Below are 16,385 nucleotides of genomic sequence, written 5' to 3'. Positions count from 1 at the left end.
CCATCAAAGTCACAATTAATATTAGAAGCGGCTCCTATGTGTGCATCGGCACAATTCTAACTGGCGTTGGCAACATCGTTAGAAAACTCTTCAAATTAGTTTGGTAATGTAGCTATAGTCAAGATCATTTGTTATGATTCTGCATGTGTTCAATTTTACCTAAGAAAAGACATTTGAACTCTTGTGGGGAATATCTCCACAAAGTCAATTAAGTAAGTTCAATTTTAGTGAAAGCTGAGACCGTGTGGCTTGGGAGATTAAGTATAGAGTTTCCAATTTAATGCCTTGAGTGTGTGTCTTCAATCTGTGTAACTGGCTTATTCTGGGAACTGAGACCTATTTTATTTCTCAGGGAATGATGGTTCCGCTACCAATACCCTTTCAGGCTTAGACCACTGGGGGATTTTGTTGTTGGTTGAGACTAAACAAATGGAGAAAACACGTGTCCCACTGTAACACACTAGAAACATCTTTATTTTCACTGGTGACAACAAAGGCCACCAGTGGTCAGAATGAACTGCTGAGTTCCTTGCCTTTCCCCAAGTGTGGATTTAATCTACAGCACATGCGTTTCTTGAAACTGTTTCTTTGCTCGTAAGAATTATTCTCCTAAAATACCCACCCATCAAAAAGAAAGGGGACAGTATTGATTTTCAGAATTCTTATTCCTGTTCCATCGATAAGCAGTACTGGAAAGAGAATCAAAGGCCAAAGAGAATTGGCATTGATGTGGAAGGCTGAACTTACCGATGCGGGGGCTACAGGACCTGTGCTCTAACGGGCTGAGCAATAAAGTCCAATGACTAGTGACTAGAGAAAAACAAGATGCAGGCAAACTCACCCGGGAAAGTTAACACTGTCAGGTACTGGAATAGTCTGTTGAGGCTCTAGGTATGTTTTCTGGAGAGTCTGAGGTCTGGAGCCCACCGTTCTGGGCAAAACTAGTACCTGAAGAGTCAACAGAAAGTCTCTCCAACCCAGGCACATGGGGCTATAACTCACACGAATGTCGTGGGGGTTTTTAGAAAAGCAACGGAAACTCAAAAAGGACAAGTTGGTTCTTTGTCCTCTCAATTTTAAAGCAAACAGCCAGCATTACCTACCTTCTCGCTGACGCATCCAGGGTGCCGTGCAGGCTCAGATGCTATTCTGTATTTGCCACGAGAGTAGATGCTCAGCATCTGGTGTGAGGTATCTGAATGGGAAGCAGGAGTTGCTCATGTTTTAAATCAGGATGAAGGCGGAGGATTTCAGGACTTTTCCATAGAAAGAAATGTTTGTACCCATTCTCCTTTTGATGACTGGGATTTCGAGGTGCTTCTTGGGGGCTGTGGCCATTGTGATGTCATGGAAGGAGCATCTGTCCCAGCACGTTCTTATGTCCACTTCACTTCCTGGTTTATAAAATGGGACTAAGATGCCCTGCCTGCCCCTCAGGGTTGCCACAACCATCAAATGAGCTAGACAATGAGCTCTTTCCCAGGCACCTGTAAGTGTGGCTCTCATGTGGTCCCAGGATTTGTTCTTCCAGTCACTGAAATCCCTTTAACCCTCACAAGAACTCTTTGAAGTTGTTATACCCATTATATAGGTGAGGAAAGAGAGGCTTAGAGAAAAAACGTTGCCCACGATCACACACTAATAAGTAACTGAGCAGGGATGAGAATTCGGGTCTGATTTCAAAGCATTCTGGAACAATTGAATAAGTGGTTTTCCACTTTTCCTTAAAACAATTCCCTGCTTCTTTCGCTGGCTTCTGTTCCAGCTGACCGCTCCAGTGGGTTTGAATAATTGTAAGTCAATTCTTAGCTAGGGAAGCAGTCCTTAATTATCGGGAGGTGGGGGGGAGGGAAGGACAGAAGGCCGCATCTTCCAGGAATTTGGGAGACCCCAGCGGGAGGCAACCACAGGCCTTTGGCAAAAGATCACTTTTCAACAACATTGTCAATTTCAGTGACCCCTGGCCTTCCACCTGCAGGTCCCTGAACAGCTGCTGTGTTGTGGGAAGCAGTGGCAGTCTGTCTTCTTTTAAAAGGCAAATGCATACCCCCCTCCCTGCCCCCTGCTGAGATCCCACCTGGGATTTCAGCCCCAGAGCTGGGGGTCATCTCCCACATCCAGAAATTAAGCAAAAAAAAAAAAAAGGCAGGGAGTACAGCTTTGACGACTGACCTGAACTCTCCCTTTTAATATAAGCCAGGTTTAACATATGTCATTCTGTAAATCCGGGAGTCCAATTTGAGGCTTGTAATTTGCTGCTCCTCCAAGTGAGGTGGAGCTTTGCCAAGCACATCAAGGTAACCGGGGGAAGATATAATTTGCCCGCTGTGAGCCCGCGTTGCAGTTCCCTATTGTAATTTTTATTTGTGTTGAGGTTTTGCGGTTTTTAAAGAGTCAAGTAGATTTATTTTAAAATTAAGGCGGACCAACATCAAAGGCAGGCAGAGGAGGATGTTTCGGTTTTATGGGGAAACCCCATGTAATCTCTTCGAGCCGTGTTCTTTCTCAGGGTACGTTTCAGTAAATGGTTAGGGGCCTTTCACAGCCAGCTTGCTGACCTCAACCTACCCCCACAGGCGAAAATCCCTTTCCAATGGGATTTAGAAGCCCCCTCTCTCCTCCTCAGCCACTTAATCTAATCCTGTTTGTAACTCGGCATGCTGCGTGAAGAACAAGAAACTCCAAGCTGGTGTCCTTTCCTACCGCGCAGGCTCCTGAGATACCGGTCCGATTGGGCCAGTGGTTCCCTTTCAGATACTAGGTATCCTTTCAGGCCAAAAAACGGACCATTTGGATCATGAGTCATTTACTTGGTAAAGGAGAAGAAAGTTTATGTTGAAAGTTTCTCTTAAAAAGAATAGCAGGTGACACCTGAAGTGCTTGTGTGTTTTTGTTTGTTTGTTTTTGGTTTTTTTTGCTTGTTTGTTTTTTTTTCATACTACGGGATTTTTTTTGCACCCACTTACTTATATAAAATGTATTTGTTTATGGATCATGTAGGAAACGCATGTGCTTTCTGTTCTAGGCACTTTAAGTGATAGAGATAGGTAGAGAAATAGGTAGGTAGATGGGGTGTAGATTTGTAGATACAGGCACACAGACAGATCAAGTTGTTCCTCAAAAAAGCTTTTTAAGAGAGGTGCTATTATCCCCACTTACAGGTGAGCAGATTGAGCCACACCAGCTTCTCGCACTCTACAAATGTGTCTCTTTAAAAGGGAGATGAGCCCTAGCTGGTTTGGCTAAATGGGTAGAGCATTGGTCTGCATACTGAAGGGTCCCAGGTTGGATTCCTTTCAAGGGCACATGCCCGGGTTGCAGGCTTGATCCCCAGTAGGGGGCGTGCAGGAGGCAGCCGATCAATGATTCTCTCTCATCATTGGTGTTTCTATCTCTCTCTCCCTTCCTCTCTGAAATCAATAAATTATATATATATATATATATATATATATATATTTAAAACAGTGAGAGATGAGCATAAGCTGTACAATGTCATATATTTAAAACAGTGAGAGATGAGCATAAGCTGTACAATGTCTTCTGTGCTCCGTGTTGTACTGGCTTTGAAGTTGTTGCACTTCTGATGTTAACCAGCATCCTTGCAGGTCATCAGGCTCATATTTTGTTCCAAGAAGACCAGTGGTGCCAAAACAGATGTTCTGCAAAACCCCTGGCAGAAGAAAATGTACACAAACAGGTGGCATTTGTAGGGCTCAGTGTGCATGGAAATGCCCAGGGCACAACCATGGACTCACAGTGACTGATGGTTTCTCTGGTCTTCTATAGTATAAATCAGGGGTCCTCAAACTACGGCCCGCGGGCCACATGCAAATACAAATATTGTATTTGTTCCCATTTTGGTTTTTTACTTCAAAATAAGATATGTGCAGTATGCATAGGAATTTGTTCATAGTTTTTTTTTAAACTATAGTCCGGCCCTCCAACGGTCTGAGGGACAGTGAACTGGCCCCCTGTTTAAAAAGTTTGAGGACCCCTGGTATAAATAATGCCATGGCGACACCTTCAGTCATTATGACCCACAATCTTTCACTGACAGGATACTCCCAGAACAGACAGAGGTGGTAACCAAATTTTTCAGTCAACATAGGCTGTTGCTTGTTTTGTGAGACTTACTATTTGTAAAGTTGTGGGTCGTATGAAAAGCAACCGTGGAGGTAGGAAGTGGCCCTCACTTCACTTTTCTTTCATTTTGTTAGAGGAAGTGGGCTTTGGAATTGAATCCTGGTTCTTCAGCTGCTAACTTGGTGAATCTGAAGAAATTATTTCACTTTGCTAAGCCTTAGTTTTCTCAGCTGTAAAGTGGGAATGACAAACCTAATTAAGGAGCTAATGTACATAAAACAGCACAATACTGGATGCATACCAAGTTTTAATATTAAACTGCTTCTACATGCTTAATAAAATCTAAGGAGAAGGTTCAAGTACATTAGAGTGTGATGGAGAGGTCAAATACACACAAATAATAGTGTGAGGATTGCTGTAGCATAGATATGTTCTTTGGAAGGTGCGGTGAGCATCTCCCGGTTGAAGGAGTTGGGTAAACTTCAAAGAGAAGGTGACTTATTTTGTGGGTTTTCAGTGGAAAGTACTAGTGTGGGGTACCACTGGGAATCTCTGCAATAGATTAAATATAGGCTTGCACTGACCTGCCCTGTAGTTAACAAAAATTATGCCTTGCATTGCTATTGATTTGTCTATAAAATGAACAGTTTTATTGGTATTTATTGGTAAGCATGTATATTGCAGAATAGGCTTGGTTATAATTCCAGTAAATCCAATTATGTTAAGGGTAGCTATATATATACAAGGTTAGGAATGAGAAAAACTCGTAGAGGCTAGACATACAAGGGTGGGTAAAAGTAGGTTAACAATTGTGTGTATGTGAAACAGAGCTTATTCTTGTATTATTATTTATCAATTATTATATTATTTCCAGACAAACAACTGTAAGCCCACTTTTGCCCACCCCATATAATTAATAATCTATAAAACACCCTAGTAAATTCAAGAGGAAAAAATGTGTTGAAATTATGATTCATCATCCCACATGTTTGTGACCATATTTAATAGCCTAATTAGCAATAAAATGTTACGAGTTAACATCACCCTGGGAACATTACATTCCCTTCTACATTACCGAGTTTTATCTGTAGATTTGTAATGTTACCATAATCATCTAGATGTGTTTCTACAGTGAACCCAAATGAACTTGCACTAATTAGATTTTTAGCTGCCAGTCTTGCTTTTATAAAGTTGAATCCATATACTTTCAGAGGATGTGTGCTATTTGGGGGTAGTGAATTCTTCAGATCTTCCTAAATTCACAAAGACACATGGGAGAGAAAAATAATGTAGCAGAGTCTCAATTATCTTTCCTAAATGATAATTTCACAATCTTTAACTTGAGATATTTCTCTAAGAGGCTAAAAAATATATACTAAGACTTCTTTCTGGATATTTTCAGAACTCCTAGTTATAACTATGCACCAAATATGGATAAACACTGGATTATGCAGTACACGGGACCCATGCTGCCCATCCACATGGAATTTACAAACGTTCTACATCGCAAAAGGCTTCAGACTTTGATGTCAGTGGATGACTCGGTGGAAAGGGTAAGCATATGAACTTGCCTGACTTACAGGTTTTTGTCCAACTTCCCATTCTTGTCCGACCTGTTTTGTTATTTTTGTTTGTGTGTTTTTTTTCAGGAGAAGTGAAAGGGAAAACTTGTCAGCCCTCCCTTATCTTATGCTCCCTTCTATTACCTCTCTAGGCTTGGTTCTTATGGAGCCAATAGCAAAGAGGAAATAAAAAGCAAATCATTATAAATTCAGGGCTACACCCACAAATACCTTCAGGAATTAAGCGAATAGTGTATATAACTAAAGCAGGTCCAGCAGAAGACAATAGGGAGTGGTGAGGATTGTGATCAACTTGAAATTAAGCTCCATCTAAAAAGCAAGGAGCAACTACTCAGCTCCAACTAATTTGGGCATGTAGAGTGTGGATCCAGAAATACAAACATTTTATTTGAAATTTCATTGATTTTAAAACAACGTAAGCCAAGCAAGACCTGCCTACAGGCTAAATCTAGCTGGGTCAGGCTCAGAAACAACCTGTTTTTAACCCCTGATGAATAGTTGTAAGAGTGATGATATTAACATTTGCTTTAACAATGAATTTTTCAAAGTAAAAACTATAAGTTTGGTGGTGGAGGTTGCTTTGTGTGTTTTTCTCCTTGCAAATAGGTGAACAAAAACATTTACGGAGCATGAGCCAGATTAAAAAATGTTACTTTTCAACTGTATTATTGGACTTTTTTCCTCCAAGATTATAAGCAGCAAGAACATGTAGTTAACATTTGCCTTTGTTGGGCCTACTAAAGCAGTGGTTCTCAACCTTCTGGCCCTTTAAATACAGTTCCTCATTTTGTGACCCAACCATTAAATTATTTTCGTTGCTACTTCATAACTGTAATGTTGCTACTGTTATGAATAGTAATGTAAATACCTGATCTGCAGGATGGTCTTAGGCGACCCCTGTGAAAGGGTCGTTCGACCGCCAAAGGGGTCTCAACCCACAGGTTGAGAACCGCTGTACTAAGGCAACACTTAGCCTTTTAAAAATAATGGGGAAAAGACTGGGGGGAATCATTGCCATGCTGTTGCTGCCGTAGGCCATCACCACTGCTTCTGACTTGTCGCTGGGCTGTGTTGCAGCTGTATAACATGCTGGTGGAAACCGGGGAGCTGGAGAACACGTACATCATCTACACGGCCGACCACGGCTACCACATTGGGCAGTTCGGACTGGTCAAGGGGAAGTCCATGCCATATGACTTTGATATCCGAGTGCCTTTCTTTATTCGTGGGCCAAGTGTAGAACCCGGATCAATGTACGTATTCCTCTGCGTGCGACGTTCAGCTGTCGTAGCTCATGTACATCTGAGATAATTCGATTACTAATCTCAGTGTCTGGTTTCCTTTCATCCAAACAAAAAAGATTGCATGTAGGTTGGTAATTTAGAAGACGAAATCCTACACCTCCCTTGCCTCGCCACATGTTCATTTAACGAAAGTATACAATTTAAAGAGGAAAAATAACTGGGCCAATGATTAATTCTCTGAAATTGACCAGAATCCATGTCACGTGGGCCTGTGTACACAGATATATGATACGAGCATGAGAAACATCATCCTTACTTTGTTTGAATCAGAGATACACTATTTTAACGCATGCCATCCATTTTCTTAGTTTTTTTGTTTGTTTTCTTAAATTAATACTAAAGAACATTTTAAAATTAAATATTTTAAAGCATGATTTAAAAAAAAAAAGAAGAAGCCTAAAGGACTGGTGTTCCATTCCTGTCACCTTAGACAAGCCACTGCATCTCTCTTTTCTCACCATAATAGGGGTTCATGTGCCCTGCCAACCACAACAGAATGTTTTCTATAAAATGAGAACGTGTGCATGAAACAATTAGGGGAAGTGGAAGAAAAGAATGCAAGTAGAATTCAAAAGCTGCAAGGGTCCTTACAGAGCATCGAGCCTAGACCCCCGATTTAACGAAGAAACTCACACAGCAATAGTGCCTCCCTCTCAGAGTCCCGGGTCCCAGAAGTAATGGCACCAGAGCCCAGACCCAGATATCTGACTGTCCCGGGAGAAGGTGATGGTAGAAAGAGGGGTTTCTAGGGAAAACATTATTATTCTCTTCAGACCATTAGAAATTGTGGAATCTAGAATTAGAAGGCTTTATGTTTGAAAGTCTAGGTGATGTGGATTGGATTCATCTGTAAAAACCTTCTGTCTTTCCTTAGAATTCAATTTTATTTATTTATTTTTTATTACTTTATTGGGGTGACATTGGTTAATTAAGATTATACACCTTTCAAGTGTAGATTTCAATAATACATGATCTGTATATTGCATTCTCTGCAATATAGAAATCAATTTAAAGCCCTGGTTTAACAGAGAAGTTACAGGCTGTCGGGTTTTAAATATATATATTTATATTTTTAATTGATTTCAGAGAGGAAGGGAGAGGGAGAGAGAGATAGAAACATCAGTGATGAGACAGAATCATTGATTGGCTGCTTCCTGCTGGGGATCGAGCCCACAACCCAGACACCTGCCCTGACCGGGAATGGCACTGTGACCTTCTGGTTCATAGGTCTACCCTCCACCTCTGAGCCACGCCGGCTGGACCAGGCTATCGGGTTTTAAAAGAAAGTAGACACCCTTATAAAAACCATTATCAGGCCTCGATTTGTGTGCCAGTGTGGCCAGAGCTCAGGGATCTGGGCATCTCTCAGTGACCCCTGAGACAGTCAATTAATCTTTCTCCATGCCCTCGCTGCTGACCACTCTGCTGTGGCCAAATGCAGCTCCCCTCCCTCGGAGGCCAGGTGAGGGGGAGAGGCACTGCAGGCCAATGAGTCACGGTGTGGAGAAAGCAGCCCCACGTGCCACCCTCCACTGCCGTTGGCTCTGCGGCATAACCACCTGTGCCGTTGCAGAGTCCCGCAGATCGTCCTAAACATTGACCTGGCCCCTACGATCCTGGACATCGCTGGACTCGACCCACCTCCCGATGTGGACGGCAAGTCTGTCCTCAAACTTCTGGACCTGGAAAAGCCAGGAAACAGGTGTGTCCATTTTCTTTCCCACAGCCAGCCCCAAGCACACTGGCTCCCAGAGCCAGCCAGCAGCTGAAGGAGGTAGAAGGCAAATAGCTTTCTCTCCCCACGTGGATCACGCCCCGCTGAGAATTTCCCGGTTGTTTGCATGTAGCATGTGATGGAGACGCAGTCATGGTCTGCGGAAAGTGAGAGGTGTTCCTTTAAACAAACTGTTAGCACAGACCCGTTTGGAAAGACGTCCAGCTGCCAACTGTAAATATTATTATTTTGCTTGCAGGTTTCGAACAAACAAGAAGGCCAAAATTTGGCGTGATACATTCCTCGTGGAAAGAGGGTAATTATTGGTTGCTCGGGTGCTTCTGGGAACCAGTCCTAGTGGGAAGCACTCCCTGCTGGGTACTCCCCCCCCCCCTATTTTGGGTTTAAGCATACAGATTTTATAAGTCTAGTAACAGAATTGAATGGTCTGCTAGTCATTCTTCGCTGGCCAGCAGAATAATGATTGTCGCATCAAAACTGTAAAGAATAAATTCTCATTAGCCGTTACATGGCTGTGGATTTTACTGTTGTTTTCTCAGCCTTAGTTCCTAATTGGACCAGTCAATGGACTTTCTTAACCTTCCTTCCCAAGTTCTATCTGGCACCTTTCTACTTCTTTTCCTGATGTGCCATTCTTAGTTTTAAATACATAAACATTGGAGATTGTGATTATTTCCATAGTTGCTTCTGGATTTCCCCTTTAGATTTATAATGCTCAATGTCTTTGTTTTTCTCCATATACACATGGAGAGAAAGCATTTCTATAATTGCTTTTCAACAAAAGGAATTTTGAGTCTGTGAAGCTAAAATATAGGTCCAAAGCTTTGAGGAGAAATGATTCCTTCTACCCTGACCTCTCGTCTTCATAGCACCCAGCTCATCACAAGGGACCCATCAAATGTTGAACACCTGTGATCAGAGCCTTAACATCTATTTCTTGCTGTTTGAGGAATGTGGAGCCATGTGACAGGGAAGAAAAAGAGAACAGGCAGGTGGTAGGTAAGGTAACTCAAATCACTTCTTACTTAGAAGCTCTTCCATTTCTGTCAAAGGAAATTTCTACGTAAGAAAGAAGAATCCAACAAGAATATCCAACAGTCAAATCACTTGCCCAAATACGAGAGGGTCAAAGAACTGTGCCAGCAGGCCAGGTACCAGACAGCTTGTGAACAACCTGGACAGGTGAGTACACAGCTTTCTTCACCACCATGCATATGCTTCTCTATTTCTGATTTAAAGTATTTTTAACATATCATGTGCATTTACATATAAATCAATTTTTCATAACAGTCATGGATTGCTCACAGTTACACCTCTCCCCTGACTGAGATTGTCTACCTCATCCAAGCTGGGCCTCCTTATCACTGCTTGGGCTTCCTTCAGTTACAGGAGATGGTGCTCTCAGAGAGTTCTAGATATCCACCACTTAGCCAAAACCCGTTCAGGTTACCAGATACACGAGAATGGTAGCCTCGTTAGAAAGATCAGAGACTCATCCCATCTGAGGATAAGGCACCCTCCCTGGAACTCTTCTTAACTGGTCATCAAGAGAGGATTGAAAAGCCACTTAGTCAAGTTCATGGGCAGATGCTGAGCCCCAAGAGACATGATGGAGTCTTCCTACCCTAGACTAAAGTCAGACATCATCTAACTCAGAGAGGAGGTGAAACTCTATGACCAAGGTTGGGGAGTGACAAGGGAAACCATATTCTGTTTGTTTATTGTTTCTACCTCTGCTCACAAAATTTCCAACCTCAAATATTTCATTAGAATGAATCTTCATTAATAAAAATATTAGTATAGACTTCAGGGCTACCTATAACACCATCTGTTATCAATAAGAACTAAAGAAATGCAGGGTGATGAATTAACACAGACCTGTTTTTAAGGAAAGTGAAAACTTATAAACACAAACTATTTTAAACACTTGTGATTGAAATCTCTACTAGCTCAGAGAAATGCTATGTCGCAATGAGAGGGACTAAATTTCTGGCTACTTATACCAAAGTCATTGCATCTTAGACCAAAATCAGAGGAAAGAGAAAAATAACATTTATTGAGCATTTTCTTATGTGAGGCACTGTCCACGGGATTTTCCATGCATTAGCTCACTTTAATCCTCACATCTGCAGAGTGAGGTAGGCACTGTCATCGCCGCTTTACCAATGGGCAGCTGGTGAGTGGCAGAGGTGGAATCCAGATGAGTTGTCTGATTCAAAAACTCAGGCCACTTGCTGCCTTCCAGGGTAAGTTACATCCAGTAGGCGAAGAGAAGTTCAAATCTTCTAAGCCCCTTATGAAAAAACTTACCTGACCTCTAGCTGTCCCCACAATTAGCCAACACCAGTTCAAGGTATCAGACGCATGAAATGAAGATCCTAGTTATTATTAAAATGGCCTGGTTTGTTGCACTCTTTTTAGATGGCATCCAGCTTCTTGAAGAGACATTCACAATAAACAACTTGATCCTCCCACTCTCTGCATTTTCCTCATGCCTTTTGTACACAGGGATCCCTTTGAAACAGAGCAGGGCGAGGTGGAGTGCTGTTGAAGGAAGGGGTAACACCAGGCCTTCCCGGTATTCTAGTAAGTCTTAATTTTCAAGTGTTTAGTGGAGAAGCTTAGGCCTATTCATTATATTTTAATTTGAACTCTTCTAATCCTTCTTATGGAAGCTCTAAGTATTATTGTGACTAAAACCTCAGAATTGCTTTGTAGCTCTAGCATGATTTCCATGCGCCAGCCTCCATGGGCTAATTTACTTCTGTTCCGTAGCTGGAAGTGTTTGGTGTGAAATATCTCTCATGCAAATGGGTGATCTTGTGTCTATTTTAAGCCTCTAAGCGACTGGCATTATTACCATTTTGCACTGCCTACCTTTCAGTACATAATTTTGTAAACCTCTCTATAGAGTTCGTGCTGAAATTTGAATATATGTTCTAAAGGGCAAATGGAGCATAAAATTTCTTATGTTACTTTGGCCCAGACTCTTCACACATGTGCTCAACTTCACTTTGCTCTTCCATATTTTTCTTGACTTGTCTTGCCCCTATGAGATGCTTCACTATCTGGCTCCCTGGATTTCCCTCTGCTGCTGTATTTCTGTGTTAAGCAGTCTGAATTTTGATTCTATCACATGAATATATGAGGACTTCAGCAGTGATCTCTCTTAAAGAGCCCGAAGTCATGGACTAAGGAATTCGACTTTGCCCCTGAAGGTGATTTCTTTAAGAGTCTGAGAATTTCAAAAAAGTTGAGCCTCCTCAAGGCGACTATTGAACCCGTCGGGCAAACCTGACATAGCTTAGTTGTGTTCTACGGAATCATGGTATTTTGCCTTTTTTGCTCTATCTGGCTACTTTGAAGATTATCTTTTTAGTTACAATATCACTGACTTTTTAAAAAGGAAGAAAAAGGTTCCGAATAATGAGATTATGTTGTTCAGGATCGAGGCGACAGTTGGCTAGAACTAACTAGCTTGGAATCTGTCCTCTTGACATTGACCGTCCATGGGGTACAGAGGAAAAAACAGCACGATCAGCCCGTTCCCTTCCCCACCCCTCAAGGTCTCCTAAGGATTCTGTGGGAGGACCAATGTGGATGCATGAAGTCAAGTACATTTTTAAGAGATGAATTGAAGTCACAGGTTTGGGTTAGAATATTGGCATCCACTACTTTTTAGTGGTGCGTTCTTGGACCAGACGCTTAATTTCTCCTGAGTCTCAGGATTTCTATTTCTGAAATGAAGAAAATCAATCTCAATCTTACGAGGATAAAGTGATAGCGTATATGCACAGGCTGGGTGAACCGTAAAGCAGTGTGCGAATGTCGGGCGGTGGTATCGTGCCAGGCCGTCTTACCTGTTGTCTTCATTCCTAGGAAGCCAGCAGGGAATGGAAATGGGCTGGAATCCCAGGCATTTGGCATTCCTTCTGGCATCCCTTCTCCACTATGTGAACAGAACAATCAGCAGGGATTAGATAGGATAGCATGGCCGTGTGTGTGTGTGTGTGTGTGCGTGTGTGTGTGTGTGTGTTACTTCTGTGTTCCTGAATTAATATGAGGCTGAGTGTGAATTCCCAGCACCCTCTCAGCTGGAATGCACCCCTAGCACATCTATGTACAAAGATCCTACACACATCGACTCTCTCTCTCTCTCTCTCTCTCTCTCGTGCAAATATCATCTGTCTGAAAAGACTTTGGTTCAGCAGAGAACATGGACCCGTGATACTCAATTCTGGCCGCACATCAACATCACCTGGGGAGCTTTTGAAAATATTGATGCACAGCCTCACCCCAGAGCGTTCAGATTACAACGTTCAGAGGGGAGGACAAGGCAGCAGTATTTTTCAATCGGGTTAAGAACCACAGGCCCTGAATAAGAGAATGCAGAGGTGGCAGGGGAGTAGAAATCTTCTAGTTGGATGATATCATTTTCTTAAGAAGGAAATTTAGAGCCAGAGGACTTAAGCTACAAACCCAAAGTCAGAACCTGTACCTGTTCAACATGCAAAAACGTAAGAGAGTAGATGTTCCCTTGGAAATTCTAAATGGCATTTGCCTGGCTGCAGGCATGGGTGTAGGACCCACGCCCAGCATCTGAGAAAGTGGTCTCAACCATGACCACACGTTGGAAACGCTGCTATTCAAGTCCAGCTCCAGACAAATTAAATCAGAACCTCTGGGGGTGGGACCAGGCATCAGGGGTGGTTGTTTCTGGTTTTGTTTTTGTTTTTCAAGCTCCTGCATGATTCCTATGAGCAGCTAAAGTTGAGAATAATTCATGTGGGGTCAGCATAGTTTTCCTTTTTTTTTTTTCTAGGTATAGATATTGACTCTTAAATAGGAGTTACATAAAAAGCAATTCCGTACACATCCAATTCTGGAGTACATCTTACACATGTTCTGTCACTTAAGAGGAAAAATTGTTTTGTTTTTATACAGCAAATGCCATGTCCCCTTGTGGGGTTGTCGAGTGCCAGCATCTTTGCAATGTAGTTCGCTTTTATACCTTTGTATCCATATAGAATCAAAGATTGGTAAGATTCTAAGAGGATCTCAGCATCAAGCAAAGGGAATGAGAAGGTAGCTTGTTGAGTGTGAACTGGTTTAGTTCCAGGATTTCTGGTCTCATCCAAAACTCATCCCTCAGACCTTCTGTGATCAGCTGCAGAGCAAAGATAAAGAGACATTTACCAGCAAGATCTGGCTAGATTGTTCATTTGCCAGAAATTGACGGCCTGTTGCCAGGAACTCCCTGAGTGCCGGTTAAAATCACAGCGAGGCTTCCAGACATTTCCTGGGTTCTCCTGATTCCAGAGGGTCCGGTCGGAAGGACTGAGCCCCAGTGCTATTCTCTGGCTGAACTCTCGTCTGCACCCAGAGTTCAGACTAGTCCCATGTGGACAGCTCAGCCTCTAACCCCTGCCTCCTCCCCTCCTCCCCCTGCACCGAACAGCCGTGCATCTGCTTAGAATCTATGTTTTAGCTTCTGTGCATTTTTCAGAATACAAACTGCAGGGTTAAACATCAAACCATATTTAGTGATGTCCCCAACAAGTCAGAGACAAATGTAAGGACAGACACTAAACTCTATCCTGCAGCCCCACTCTATTTGATTTCTGCTGCAGTATCTTATCTCCCAGGACTCCCTAGCATCGCCCAATTGGTCAGGTTTTCCCCCCACCCCCCACCTCCCTGTCGCTTAACTGTAACTTTCTCATCTGCGTGTAAGTGGTCGCCTCTGCCTTCCAAATGCCAGCCCCTTGACTGAGGCCCACCTGACGCCTCACACCCTCTCCCTAACCTTTCTCCTTTGTGGTTGGTGTCCTGGTCAAGGTGCCTTAGAATTGCATCTTAGCTTCACCACTTTCTTAGTATGGGACACAAGCAAGCTACTTAATCTAACTTTGCCTCAGTTTCTTTATCTGTAAAATGGGCATAATAATAGCACCTGTCTCAGAGCACTGCTACAAAGGTTAGACCTGTTAAATATACTAAATACAGTGGGACCTTTACTTACGAGTGTCCCGACTAACGAGTTTTTCGAGATACGAGCTGTCTCTCGGCCGATTTTTTGCTTTGAGTTGTGAGCTAAAATTCAAGTTACGAGCCAGCTTCAGATACCCCACCGCTAGTTGGTGCAGCGAACGTCACAGTGAACGCCACAACATCAGCCCAGCATCACGTGTCTCACTCGTTCACTTTTGATTTGACATACAAGTAATTTGAGTTACGAGCTCCGTCACGGAACGAATTAAACTCGTAAGTCAAGGCCCCACTGTACCTGGCAACACAGCAAGCATTCAGCCAATGCTGGCTATCCATTATGGGCCAAGATCAATTCACCGGTTTTACTTTTCCCTGAATTGCAAGGACCATACTTCTTCCAACAGTCCAACACTGACTTTTACAAATGTTTATCCAGATTAAAACACAGAGGAGGAAACGCTCTCTATCTCCTGCTTCTCCTTCCTTTCCACTTTTCCTCCCCCTGTCCCTGTCACCCCATCTCCGAGAAACAGGAGAACAATCGCCTTGTCACGAGTAACTCTATTGCATGTTGTGGGGGAAAATTTGATAGTGGCCTTTGCTAAGTATCAGTTTGAACAAAAAGATTATATTGTCTTCTTATGTTCCCCAGTGTTGAGATAAAAGTTCTAAAATGCATCTCCACGTGCAGGTAGCTGCTTTCCATGCTGTCTGTACTGGCCTGAAGGATAATCAGGTCGTCAGAAAATTGCTGTGTGGTTGTGACATTTCAGAAACATGATTTTACCTGCATTGTGGCCAAATTCACAGAATAGGACTTATGACAATGGAGAAATAATGTGTGTGTGTGTGTGTGTGTGTGTGCAATATTCAGCTTTCATTGCAATGTACCTCAGAAAAACTTATAGCCAAATTTTTATTTCTTACTCATGAAAATGGGCATGAGGTGGTATAAATAAGAATATAGATCAGCCTGAAGCTGAGGAATACATGCAATTCAAAATGATTACCTAGTGGTCACTCAGGAAAGAAAAATAATCAGTTCAACCATCACCTAATATTTTACATTTACACCTGAAAGTATTCTATAACATAGATATTATGTCCACGCAAAGTATGAAGAGACTGAAACTCAGGGAAGTAACTTGATCAAAGTCACACAGCTGGAAAGGTGACAAGTATCAGTTCAAACTGAGATCCATGTGGTCTACAGCCCTAGTCTCCCCACTAAATAATAATTACTATGTTATACACAGTTTTCACCCAGGAGACACTCGCTTACCCAGGGGTTGGGTAACCATTTTTCATTGATTATTTTAGAGATATAGGAAGGGAGAGAGGGAAATTTTTTGTCCCATATATTTATTGATGCATTCTGTATGATTCTGTATGTGCCCTAACTGGGGATTGAACCCGCAACCTTATCATATTGGGACGATGCTCTAACCACTGAGATATCCAGCCAGGGCCTGGATAACCATCTCTAAGGGCCAATTAATTATAATGGTACTTCTCCGTATTCATATAGGCCAGTGATGGCGAACCTATGACACGCGTGTCAGAGGTGACACGTGAACTCATTTTTTTGGTTGATTTTTCTTTGTTAAGTGGCATTTAAATATATAAAATAAATATCAAACTATAAATCTTTTGTTTTACTATGGTTGCAAATATCAAAAAATTTCTATA

General features: G+C 42.3%; 1 protein-coding gene across 5 annotated transcripts in view; it reads left to right on the top strand.

Moving 5' to 3' along the window:
• The window catches only part of SULF1 (sulfatase 1), a 158,235-nt gene that overhangs the window by 111,262 nt on the left and 30,588 nt on the right, over positions 1–16,385 (top strand). For all 5 annotated transcript variants that reach the window (XM_006090596.3, XM_023755414.1, XM_023755415.1 and 2 more), the window contains 5 exons: positions 5,486–5,636; positions 6,744–6,919; positions 8,544–8,672; positions 8,944–9,000; positions 9,758–9,887. In XM_006090596.3, the coding sequence (XP_006090658.1) occupies positions 5,486–5,636; positions 6,744–6,919; positions 8,544–8,672; positions 8,944–9,000; positions 9,758–9,887 (643 nt within the window). The remainder of the gene's footprint in view (positions 1–5,485; positions 5,637–6,743; positions 6,920–8,543; positions 8,673–8,943; positions 9,001–9,757; positions 9,888–16,385) is intronic.

Source organism: Myotis lucifugus, unplaced genomic scaffold, assembly GCF_000147115.1.
Source record: "Myotis lucifugus unplaced genomic scaffold, Myoluc2.0 scaffold_77, whole genome shotgun sequence".
In the NCBI taxonomy this organism is placed as follows: domain Eukaryota; kingdom Metazoa; phylum Chordata; class Mammalia; order Chiroptera; family Vespertilionidae; genus Myotis; species Myotis lucifugus.
The sequence above is the reverse complement of the archived record's forward strand: the minus strand, read 5'-3'. Positions and strand labels throughout refer to the sequence as shown.